Raw genomic sequence first — 12863 nt, forward strand, 5'->3', positions numbered from 1 at the left:
AAAAGTCTATAACGTCAACACGCTCCTTGGATGAGTATGACGCAAAACTAGATTCACTGAGCCCAGGACCCTTAAAACACTCCGTTTCAGAAATGCATTTTATGACTACTTAGTGTGGGACATGAAAGGAGCAAGTTTGGCAATAATGCACTCATTTTCAAACAGCTCAGATCCTTTCACAAAGAGCTGGAACAAAGGAGAGCCAGTAGGGAGGAGGCAGGCCGGCCGTGCTTAACATTGAGTAAAGTGAAATCAGATTGAACTGTGCCCAAGTAATTAAAGTAATGTAAAGCCAGGAACAGGTCTTTTGACTCACAGGGCAGCGTGGAATCAGTGCCCAGTGCTGTTTGGCAATACAACCCTTTATTTATATAGGCCATCTTCCTTCGGGGAGAGACGGCCATGTGCACAAATCCTTATCTTCCTCCTCTCTTTGTGTATTTTTTCAGGAGCTTCTGAACAAAAGGAAATTGTGGATTTTCATGACTACTAGACAGACACACTATTAACTGTAATTCTTTGAACTCTATTAAGAAATGGAGATAGCTAGCAAAGTAAAGAAACAGCTGGAAAAATCATGAATTTGCTCTGAGAAAAAAAGGTGACCATCCTCAATATTCTAAAAATAGAGGTATTTGGCCGAAACCGGTTAGGCTCAGCGGTAGAGCATTGGTCTGCGGACTAAAGGGTCCCAGGTTCGATTCCGGTCAAGGGCATGTACGTTGGTTGCAGGCACATCCCCGGTGGGAGGTGGGCAGGAGGCAGCTGGTCGATGTTTCTCTCTCACCGACGTTTCTGGCTCTCTATCTCTCTCCCTTCCTCTCTGTAAAAAAATCAATAAAATATATTAAAAAAATATATTAAAAAAATAAATAAATAAAAATAAAAATAGAGGTATTTTTCCTGGTAAGAACTATAGACCTTTCTTTATAATGATGAGTTTCAAAGAGTCAGATATTAATAGAAACATCTTTTTATATCACTCTTTATTACTTCTTCAAAGGAAGTAACTTCCAAAAGAACTGGCCGGCCCCACACGAAGAAACCTTACCCTGCGATTATGGTTCTCTGTTTTCTAATCCCTCTGCCGAACACTTTTAACAACAATTCTACTTGATGAACTCATCTTGTACTTTTCTCACTACATTTCTTTTGCAAGTAGAGTAACGTAGGGTAGTGTGGTGAAGACCGGGCACACAAATTAAAATTATTAATTTATTTTGCTAGAAAATTCTTTAATTTTAGCTTTACTACTGATGAGTGACATAAGGATATAAGAAATCTATCTTCACTACTGACTTTTTTAAAATATCAACTTTTGGGTCTGGGACAATATTGTCTTAAAAAACAAGAAACGACAAAATTGCAAAAACAAACAACTGAGTAATTTATTTTAGCCAGTTATTTTAAACTTACCACAAATACCAGCTTTCCAACATTTGTCCAGGGGAAGTCATAAAGTAATTGTTTCTCTTCATCTAAATTCTGTGGGAAGAATTATAATGCATATAGAGTTACTGATAAAACTGACAGATACTGAAATTGCTCTAATTTATCTCCCAGAAAACTGAAATATATTAATTAAAATCTGAAAGAGGTCCTCATCTCTCTTTGGAGATGTGCAGACAGTAATTAAAAGATTAGTGATACGATTCAGTTTCCGGTTCCTGAGTGACTACATCATTAATTGGCCTTTTCAAGGCAATCTTTCCTCTTTTGGCCTATCGCTAAATTTAAATAAAAAGTCCGAAAGACTCAGGCATTTGGGAGATGAGACAAGGTACTCAGACTTTCATCCTTGGATATTTTGCCTACATCGAAGGAAAGATATCCTGATACTCTCCTAGCTCTCCAGAAAGAGGCTCTTTCTCCCCCTTGTCAATGGCTGCAGCACCATCCCACCTACTTACTCAAGGGACAAGCTTTATCAGAAAATGAATATGTCATCTTTAGAACTATAAATGCTCCAGAGGACAAAAATACACTAGAGTATACTTAACGTCAAGGACACACACAGGAAAAGGGATGAACTGGGCCAATCTTTGGCTTTTTGTTTTCTGTTCTGGAAGACTTGTTACTACATGGTTTAGACTGGATCCTTTTGTCTATCCCACATCGTCCACATCTGTGCGCACAAACGGGAAGCAACGACCAAACATGGCCACAAAAGGGCCCGCCCAGCTATCACAGGACCACAGAGGCACGCTGTCACTGTGAGCCAGAGCAGTGCCTACTGGACACTGAGTTCTCCCCTTTACTCACCTGGAAAATCTGTATTCCCCGCATGGTTAGCCCGAGGGTCAGGGACGCTTCAATCTCCCTTTTATCCTGGGGGGATACAATTTTATGAAAATGTAACCTTGAATATAAAATCATAGTTACATTCTGAGATGCACCAGACTTGATATATTAAAAAGTGGGTAAATCTCCCAGCTCAGAAGCTAAGATTACAGGCAAGCCTAAATACTCAAGGGTGTCTCATGAGGACAAATAATAAAGCTGTAAAAGTTTTATATCGGTTAATTGTTTTTTAAAAAAAGTATTTATTTTTTAAATGTTCAATTATTACTTACCAAAATGGTATACATTCTACCAGCTAACTCACAAACTATAAACAATAAAGTATAACTACATAAGGAAAAAAATTCTCCAATTAAGAATGTACTCAGGTGGGAAGAGATCAACCAAAGAACTTGTTTGCATTTATGCATAACCCAAGGACACAGACAAGAGTGTGGTGAAGGCCTGAAGTGGGTGGGCTAGAAGGGATCAACAGGGGGAAAAAATGCTTGCAACAATAAACACTTAAAAAAAAAAAAAAAAAAGAATGTACTTAGAACTTGGGCCACATCTTTTTAAGTGGTCATCTGTAAAAGTATGTATAAAATATAAAGTATAAAATAAAAGAGACCTACTATTATTAAGTAACTAAACTATTCTCACCATAAGATTTCTCAGGAAAAAACAATAAATATGTACAGATCTTTATTACAGTGCCATTTCCTCCATGAACATGGTTAAGAAGTATTTTTTGAAAATGCAGCCTCACCAGGCACAGAAAAGAGAAGATATAGCCTATTTTTACTCTTTGGGTTGTTTTGGTCCAACCAAGATATTTTTACATCACGAAAAGCACAGATAGTAAGAGAAACTAATCCATCACTATGAGTTTAGGCCAATTTCCCTTTCAAGGCCGTTCTCATTGTTTCCTGAAGTAAGACTGTGCTCATAAAAACACCGGCTGTGCATGTATGAGGTGTGCAGTGCTGGAAAGAGAGCACAGATTCTTTTCTTTTTTTCTTTTTCAGGACATTTCCTATTGTCCACCTACCTTATTTCTATTTTGTAACCAGGCCTTAAATGAAGCGGTTTCAGTGGCTTCCAGTCGACTTCTCCAAAGAATAAAAATTCTGCCCATGAGGCAATAATATCTATTTCCCACTTCATTCAGTTACATTACTATGATTAATTATCTCATTTTAAGCAGACTAGAGTCATTTTCCATGCCATGTAGAAGTACCACACTTTAAGAAAGTTTGAAAGATTTTTACACAAGATAAATTGAGGATATCTACTTCACTAAATGGCTCTTAATAGGATTTTTAAAATTTATTTTAGAGAAAGAGAAAGAGAGTGAGAGAGGGGTAAGAGAACATCTATTTGTTCCACTTATCTATGCATTCATTGCTTGATTCTTGTATGTGTCTTGACCAGGGATTTGAACCTACAACCTTAGGGGATGCTGCTCCAACTAATTGAGCTATCTGGCCAGGGCCAATAGGATTTTTTTAAATACTAAATTTCTTTATCAAATAAGAATCACTAATGTACTAGACCCTCCACCTGGTTATTTCAGATTCATTATCTCATAGAATTTTCCCCAACCTTGGAAATGTATGGAATCATTCCCACTTAATAGATGGCTCAGGATTACAGTTATATTTACTTAGGATCCAGTAATAATCAGTAGTAATACAGGGTTTTTAAATGACTAGAGGCCAAGTGCACAAATTTGTGCAGGGGTTGGGACTGGCCAGCTCACCCTGATGGGGCCAGGCTGGCCAGGGGAAGGGGACATGGGAGGTTGGCAGGCTGGCCCCAACCTAGATCAAAGGGAGGGGGAGGGGTGATTGGGGGCAGGGGCGGGCCTGGCTGGGGGGGAGAGGCTTTGCGGGGTTCATTGAAGTCCCAGTTGAGGGGGCAATTTGCATATTAGCCTTTTATAATACAGGATATCTGATTCCAAAGCCACAGTCTTTTCAATGCATTCTTAGTACTTATCATACAGTTTAAAATTATAAGCTGATTGTCAAACATGTCATTTATTTGAATTTTCTCCTATAAATTGTCACAAATAAAATTTAAGGAAAAAAACGAACAGATAGCTAAGTCCTTTAGGAATTTAGCCAAAAAGATATGATGGAGCTCAATTATGCCTTTCCAGGATGATGGGGCATTCACAGTGAACCTCTTAAACATGGAAGAGAGAAGAATCACCACCGCTGGTTCCTTGCTAAGTTTTCTGAACCAGGCAACATGCTCGCCATCAGTATATCCAATGGTCTAATCTTACTGCAAAGAATATGGAGCGATACCAAGCATAGTAACAGAGACAAAGGTAACAACTGCTTAAAGAACCTTTTATCCATTGTCCTTTACCAATTCAATGAACCTCAGAGGTAGGCCATTACCATCCCCATCTAACTACGGGAAACTGAAGAAGAGAGATTAAGTAACTTGTCTAAGGCAAGAGGTGAAGCTAGGAGTCAATCCCACAAGTGGGGCTGGACAGACTACACTCTGTACCGCTTCATCCTATTTGGTTGGAGAATATACCCCTGGATACAGAAGTGGGGATTTAGGAGTGAAATACGGCCATGAGTAGGGAGGAGAGAAGACAGGATCCCATAAAGGTAGTGTGAGGGATTCCCTGCAGAGCCTGGCCCCAACTGTTATTTGGGTGTGTGACCTCTGACCTCTGAAACAATGAGGCTAGACACAAAAGGGAGTGACAAACATCAGAGAGTTCGGTGGAGAAAGCACACAGGCTCCGACTTCAAATAGACCCGGGTTGAATCCTGGCTCTGCCACTTACTAGTTTTGTGGCCTTCAGTCTGGTTCTGGTCTGTAAAATTAAGATTATAGTTCCTATCTTACAGAATTGTGAGGATTATTTTTTTTAAAGGATAGATAGAAAGGGTGTCCCATACACACAGGACTCACTAAGCATTAGCTGATGTTGTGACGCTCTGGTCACTAATGGATATGATACTGTATGACTTTACTTTGGGAAATATTAAAAACTAATGATCGAAGAAGTTGCCAAGGTCACTCCCTGAGACAGAAGTGCAGATTTGGAGAGGAGGAAAACAGCCCTGGTGTTTCTTTTCACTGAAAAGCCAGGTTCACAGTGTGCAGCTCCATGTTATCACAACATTAGAATCACCCTTCTTCCAGGCCGAGAGAAAGCATCACCCCCCCGAGGTGGCCTGCGGAGACAAACAGCGGTCACGGGAAACTTTTGAAAGCCCTTTTCTCAGTGAGAGGAGGGGTTCAGTAAAGCCCCCTGTGAGGGGGAAGGAGTTTTCCTCGGAAGCAGCGGGCACGGCCGCCTGTACCTTATACAGCCTGTAGTAGTGAACGGCCACGTCGTCCAGCCGGACGGCCTCTTTGATGTATTTCAGATGAGCCTCGGAAGCGGTCAGTGCAAACTGATCTTTATGCATGTTTGGGATGTGCTTCAGGATGTAGTCCTTCCCCCTCTTGGCAACAACCTGTTGGAATACAACGGGCACGCAATGTGACATTTGTCGGGAGGCGTACACTCCTGCGAGTGACAGAAGGGCAGGGACCTAACTAAACCACATAAACTAGCTAACATCCACTAGAAAATCCCCCCTTTCAACTCTGCTTTCATCGGTGATAGGACTAGGCTGAATCAGCCAATACTCAAAGTGACAAAGACAATGGAGCTGCAGTATTGAGCAGCTATGAAGAAAAAATAATAAGAAATGGGAAAAATATGTTTTCTTGGCTTTCCACTCACCAAGAAACAAACAAACAAAAAAAACCACATCAAACCAAAAACAAAACCATGCAAACTTGCAAAATTTTGTACGCATATCATTCCTTCTTGCAAAATTACTGGTATCATGAAATACATCTCCTGTCAGCACATCTTCAGGTTCTGGATCCTACTTAACTCTTCCAAAATCACAGCCACAGCGTGGGAGACTCAATGTTAATCAAAAAAAAAAAAAAAAAAAAAAAAAAAAAAAAAAAAGCAGGGGACTGCAAGAAATTCTCTGAAACATGCGGTTTTTGCACAAGAGGCTGATATGAACAGTCTCTTAGAACACTTATGAGGAAGCAATTTATTTCATACATTCATTGTAATTCACTGTGACTTATGTTTTCTTCAGACAGTAGTCTGAGCTTTTAGATGTCAAAAGCACACAGCATCCAGCGGCTGCAGGCTAAGACAAAGGTGTCGAATAGTTAAAGGTCCTACCTGGTTTCATAAGGATTATCAATTGTGGGATTACGCAATGTAAACCAGAGTAATGTTTAAAATCATCAGAATAAAAAACAAAACAAAACTAGAGCATTTTAGTTTTACTAGTAAACTGTTTTATAAATACTGACGTTTTGTTTCTATTGAATTAAGCATGATACATTGCTGCCAATTTTCAAGTTTTACTGAGAACTCAAATTACACATTTTTCTGTCTAGATGCCTTTTACATGAACATCATCTATGTCAGTACCTGCCAACCTTGTTCAGGTCAGAGAACACAGAGAAAATAGCATTTGTAGGGCCACTGAAGCAGTGACTTTGGTGACCCCAAGGGTTGAGGACACTGGGACCTGGACACTCTGGATGCCACAGCACGTTGCTGGGAAGCTCCGAGGTAAATGCCCAAGGCTCAGTGAGCACGTGATGACAACGAGGGATGTAAAAGCAGGCTAATTTTGGCCCAACAGGCATGGCTATGTAAAAGCTTGACACCCTTTGCGGTTTCTCTCCCAACAACGGAAGCACTACCGATCAACTGTCAGTCGGTCAACAAAAACCTACACTGAGCACCTCAATGTGAAGCGCTGAGCAAACAGGGAAGGTTACATTTATGTCTGTCCTTTGGAACATACCAAGAAACACTAAGTTTATTGGGGTTGGGCCAAAAGATAAACAGTTATTTGAAAATAAGATGCAAACACCCCCACCCAGTGTCTTGTTGAGCACAGAGGAGGGGTGCTGGCACCGGCCAGGCTGCCCCGAGGAAGCTCCCCCTGAGCTGAGTGCTGGAAGGAGCGAGGTGAGACAGGGAGAGGGGCTGCACAGGCTAAAAGAATTGGAGGAAGACAGGTCGAGTGTGAGGCACCTCAGGTGTGGGGACATGGGAATTACAGGATGAGGCTACTGATAAAATTCAAGGCGTGGGACAGTCAGAAAGGAACCTGGAAAGGCGGGCAGGGGCCACGTCCTGCAAAGCTCCTCAGGCATGCCTGGGAGGGGGCTGCACTCCGCAGGTGACAGGGGAGCCCTGGAGGCCTCCATCGAAGCAAAAGCAAGCCTCCCCAGCAGGGCTGTTGAGAACTCCCAAGAGCTGGGAGGTGGAGGAGCAGTGGAATAGGAAGGGATGTGATAGATAGACAAACATATAGGCAGTTAACAAAAATACAAGATAATTTTAGTTCTTAAGCTGGGTGATGGGTTATCAGCTGTTTGTGTAAGAAGACGTTCTGGTTGAGTGGATGGGATGGGGAGAAGGAAGGGTGATCAGGGAGGGAGCTCTGTGTGACCCTCAAGTTCCTGGGTGCCTGGGTGGACGGCAGTGCCGCCAGCTGAAGTTAGAAACACTGAGGCAGGAATCACAGAACTGAGGTGGTGGGAAGAAGATGAGTCTGACTCTGCACATTCTGAATCTGAGATGCCTCCGGGTGAACTGCTATCTCACGGACACAGGGGAGAGGTGGCTGTTAAAAGCATTCAGTTGGATGAAATCTCCCGTGATCGGGAGGGTTGACGTGTCAAGGGCAGCTGAGAAATTCAGGAAGTGAAAGTGGTCACTGGATTTGGCCATTTAAAGGTCACTGGTGACCTGAGGGACCCATGAATGGAGCGGTGGGGCGGGCAGGCAGATGGAGGTGGGTTGAGTACATGTGGGAAGCAAAGAAGCTAGAACACCAAATAGACGTCACTTTTTCAAGAAGTGTTACTGAGAAGGGAAGCATTTTCCTTTCTCCCTCTCTCCCTCCCTCCCTCCTTTCTTTCCTTCCTGAGGATGGGGATGCAAACCAAGCATGTCATGTATGCTCTGACTGAAGAGCAGAGGGTAAAGGTGAGAGAAAGCAGTTACAGCAGAGATCTGGAGGAAGGACAGGACAGAGCAGACTGGCTGGGGTAGGGAAAGTAGAGTTGAATGTCATGCTGGAATAACCTAAATTTTCTCGCTGAAGTAAGGAGATGGTGGTCAGAGCAAGGAGTTGACTCACACACATGATGGCTCGACTTACGATTTCTTGACTATGGTGTGAAAGCAGAGAAATGAACTTCAAATTTTGAAGTCCCCCCCGCCCCCCAACTAGTGATCTGCAGTTCAGTGTTCTCTTGTGATGCTGGGTGGTGGTGGTGAGCCACAGGGTCACAGAGGTAAACAATGGACACTCTGTGCTCACTGAGTCACCAGCATTTTTTTAATTTTAGTTTTTTTTGCTTTAGTTCAAGGCTTCACACACACTCTGGGCTGTGTTCAGCCTCCAGATGTGCTCACTAATGCTGGGGACCCAAGCAACCATTCTGTTTTTCACCTTCTGTACAGTATTCAAAAAATCACAGGAGGTTACAAAACAGGCTTTGTGTCGATGACTTGGCCTTACTGTAGGTGAGTGGAAGTGTTCTGAGCACATTTAAGGTGGGCCAGGCTAGGCTCTGATGTTCAAAGTTAGGCGTATTGAGTGCCTCTTGACTTAACCATATTTTCAATTTACAGTGGGGTTGACTGGAAAGGAGAAAATGCTGCTCAAATTAAGAATAAAGAAGATCAAGGCCCTGCAAACACCAAACGCGGGCTGGCACCCTCCACGCTCCAGCATGTTTAGAATGGAGAGCAATCTCCTTCCGCACTGACTGCAAGCCAGCCATGTCTACGAAGACAGCGTGTGTCTTAAGATTTACACTTATATTTTGCGCATCATGAAGGGTTTCCCTGGCCACAAAACATCTGGGTTCCCATTTCCTGAAGCAGCGTGAGTCGTGAGTCACAGCACAATGTCGTAGAAGCATGCTAAGAGAAAACACTTTAGAATTTGAAAACAGCGCCTTACCCAAGATGGGAAGTAAGCCTCGGGCTCGAAGTATTTTCCAAAGTGCTTATTCCTTTTGAAGTTCCCAAGGTCAGCCTGCAGGGCGAAGGCTGCCAGCAGGAAGTAGGCCTCCTCGCGGAGCACACACTGAGAATGGAGCACTTGTTTTCTCAGGTGCCAGTAATAATAGAATCTTGCTGCTCTGTCACTGGGAGAATAAAAGAAAACACATTTTGATGGTATGATCCAATGGCATGTAAACAGAACCCAGATCCTGCCACCCGTCTGCTGACAAGGGCTCTCTCTGTGTCTGCCCCCTGCTCCCCGCGCCTTCCCGCTCACGGGAACAAGGGGAGGCTGTAGGAACCCCTGATCACCGCCTCCCTGAATTCTAAGTCAGGCTACCCCGGCGGCAAAAATCACATTTCCTAAGACCCGGAACAGTCGATTCATTCAGAGACTGGAAAAAACGGTCTGAATCCTTCCACTGTAATATTTCATGAAGCAAGGATGATAACAGAAGCCTAGGTATTAGTTAGTTGTAGTAAGATGATTTTATCACAAAATGCTGTACACATCATATAAATAAGGACAAATCCGAGGGGACAACCCAACCCTGGCTTTAATGTTTTGCTATTCTTTTTTGTTTTTCAGCTGAGCACATTACAAATGCTCTACGGTCCCTTTAAAAATGTTTATGAGACTGTCTAGAAAAAAGAAAATTAACTACAAATGGTGTGATTCCCCCCACCCCCTTTCAGAATGAATGAACTGAAAAATGTTTCCCTTAAATCTTTTTTTTTTTATTGTTATTAAGTGGGTGTCACTTAATGGGTGTGCTTTAATAGGCACATGTTATGACAACCACGATACTCCTCAAAAGTGGAAATGCTAGCAGGGCGCTCATTACAGTCCACTGAGGTCAGACATAAATACAGTCCCCGTTAGACATGTGGAGCAGGAAGTGCTGACTGGGGGAAACGTGGTCTAGCTCCAAAAGATGTCACAGGCACACAGGACACTTCTGTGATCAAAGCAGAAATGCAAGAAAAAACGTAGGTGTATATTTAATGCGCTTATTGGCCTCTTTATTACTGTAGGCCGAGTGTTTTACCTTAGATTCATAGTACAATAGCGGATGATAATAAAAACATATGGGTTTATTGGAACCAACATCGTGTTTAAGTTATGAAGAGTTTAAAAATAAAGCATTTGACAGGAACAAACAAAAGAGAATAAAAATAAAACCGTTTATGTAATTTTTTTCTCCCCTTGGCACGGAGTACTTTTCAGAGCACTTCTTTTTATAATGCTGACCACACAGTGTTTGGACTAGTTCATCCCAGCGGGGAAAGGGCAGAAGTATTGGGATGAATTAAACATTCATTAGCCCCAGGCGGTTAATGCCATACTTCATCGGTAAATGGAGTAAAGTGCATTCCATACGTAGTAGGTAAATTGAGTAAGAACTTTATATAAACTGAGAATAATTAAAAACTTTCTCGGTCTTTAAAAAGTTCTTTATGGACCAATATATTTTACTTTGTAATGTGCCTATGGTGATGGTATCAATATTAAGAGCGAATTTTCACATGTAACTCACTAGCCAAATGTATCTGTTGTCTGTTACAAGGGGTTTCTCAAAGTTTAATAGGAAATAAGTAAAACTCAAGAGTACACATTTCTAGTATTTTCTATCAACTGACAAGATCACCTCTGAACGTTTCCAGCACTGACTCCTCCTAAGCTTGCTTTTAAAATAGTGAACTCTGAGTGTGTATCACGGGCATAGTATTATTGTTCAGGCAGCGATGTCCAGACAAAGAATCAATTACCTGCCCTCGCCAAATGGCATCTAAGATTCTCACAGGATGACTCCACCGGGCATAACCATAGCTTTAAAGCTACTGCCAAGAACAGAGTAAGACCCCCACAGTGAAAAGAAAACCAGACTGCAAACACCCATGCGTTTTTATAGGAGAGAGTTCTTGCTGCTGCCCTCGACCCGCCCCTCCTCCCCCCCAACAAAGAGGAATGTAATCCTTTCATCCATTACTCTTCACAAAAGTGCTAGTTCCTTCCTGAAGTATCTTTTTGGTGACTTATGTGTTATTGAAGATGTGAAGTGCAGCCCTAGCCTGGTTTGGCTCAGTGGATAGAGCGTGGGCCTGCAGACGAAAGGGTCCCAAGTTCGATTCCGGTCAAAGGCACATGCCTGGGTTGCGGGCTCTGTCTAAAGACAGGTTCAGACTCTCAGGCAGCCAATTAATGATTCCCTCTCATCACTGATGTTTTTTTCTCTCTCTCCCTTTCTCTATGAAATAAATAAAAATATATTAAAAAAGAAAAAAAAGAAAATGGGGAGTACAGAGAATGTGAGTCAGCTAGCCATTCACTTATCTAACAAGTATTTACTGAGTGTAAACTGTACCTTTATTGGAGGACCTGAGGATGCATGCACATGCAAAAAGACTTTAAAAAATAAAAAAATCCACTGCCCTAGCCACTTTGGCTCAATGGATAGAACTTCAGGCAGGGCTAAGGACTGAAGGGTCGCAGGTTCGATTCTGGTCAAGGACATGTACCTCTGTTGCAGGCTCAATCCCCAGCTCCGATTGAGGCACATGTGGGAGGCAACCAACTGATGTGTCTCTTTCACATCAATGTTCTCTCTCTCTGTCTCTCCCCTTTCCTTCCATTCTCTCCAAAAATCAATGGAAAAATATCCTCAGGTGAGGATTAACAAAAAAATTAAAATAAAATAAAAATGAAACCTATGAGACAGCACGGCTGGTGTGGCTCAGTGGTTGAGTGTCAACATATGAACCACAAGGTCACGGTTTGATTTCAGGTCAGGGTACATGCTCCAGTTGCGGGCTCGATCCCCAGTGAGGGGTGTACAGGAAACAGTCAATCAATGATTCTCTCTCATCATTGATGTTTCTGTCTCTCTCCCTCTCCTTCACCTCAGAAATCAATAACATATATATATATATATTCACACACACACACTGGTTTGTGTGGGAAGATGAGTGCATGGGAAAGACAGGTTCAGACTCTCTCGCTGTCCTCATACCTGATCAGTCTGCCGTTTTCCACATAGTACTGTACTCGGAAGTGGATAATCATAGGAGGTCCAAACTGGTCAATTCCCTAAAACAAAGTCACATAAAAAAAATCAAGCTATTTTTCAAAAGTAATAACTTACCACTATTTACAAGCTACTTTTTAAACACGGAAAGGTTTTATCTACCCCTGGTGAGTGTGGCCTTGCAGGCAGTGGTTCCATATGGATACCAGACTCAGGCAAAACCAGGAAGTCATAAAGCATCATTACTGTATCTGATACTCATTCACTGTAATGCCAATGACAACAGAAGGGGAGATAAAAATAAACGCCAGTGGAAATTTCTAGCTGGGATCCAGCTCCTTTCTCAGCGCTGTCCCCTGTGGTGACCATTTGCTCCTCATTACAAATGTTCTCTTGTGCCTCTGACATTCCACATACCAAATCCTAATATGCTGTTTGTTTACTTAGACATTCGTGCTCCCTGCTTT

General features: G+C 42.3%; 1 protein-coding gene across 15 annotated transcripts in view; it reads right to left on the reverse strand.

The window, feature by feature from the left end:
* The window catches only part of FRMD6 (FERM domain containing 6), a 79256-nt gene that overhangs the window by 15786 nt on the left and 50607 nt on the right, over positions 1–12863 (reverse strand). For 10 of the 15 annotated variants that reach the window (XM_036436954.2, XM_036436937.2, XM_036436910.2 and 7 more), the window contains 5 exons: positions 12382–12458; positions 9327–9513; positions 5619–5774; positions 2263–2328; positions 1417–1485 (listed from right to left, as the gene is read on the reverse strand). In XM_036436954.2, the coding sequence (XP_036292847.1) occupies positions 1417–1485; positions 2263–2328; positions 5619–5774; positions 9327–9513; positions 12382–12458 (555 nt within the window). The remainder of the gene's footprint in view (positions 1–1416; positions 1486–2262; positions 2329–5618; positions 5775–9326; positions 9514–12381; positions 12459–12863) is intronic. The other 5 variants (XM_036436930.2, XM_036436920.2, XM_036436978.1 and 2 more) reach the window with 1 other exon arrangement.

The sequence above is a fragment of the Pipistrellus kuhlii genome, unplaced genomic scaffold (genome assembly GCF_014108245.1).
Source record: "Pipistrellus kuhlii isolate mPipKuh1 unplaced genomic scaffold, mPipKuh1.p scaffold_m20_p_1, whole genome shotgun sequence".
Lineage (NCBI taxonomy): Eukaryota > Metazoa > Chordata > Mammalia > Chiroptera > Vespertilionidae > Pipistrellus > Pipistrellus kuhlii.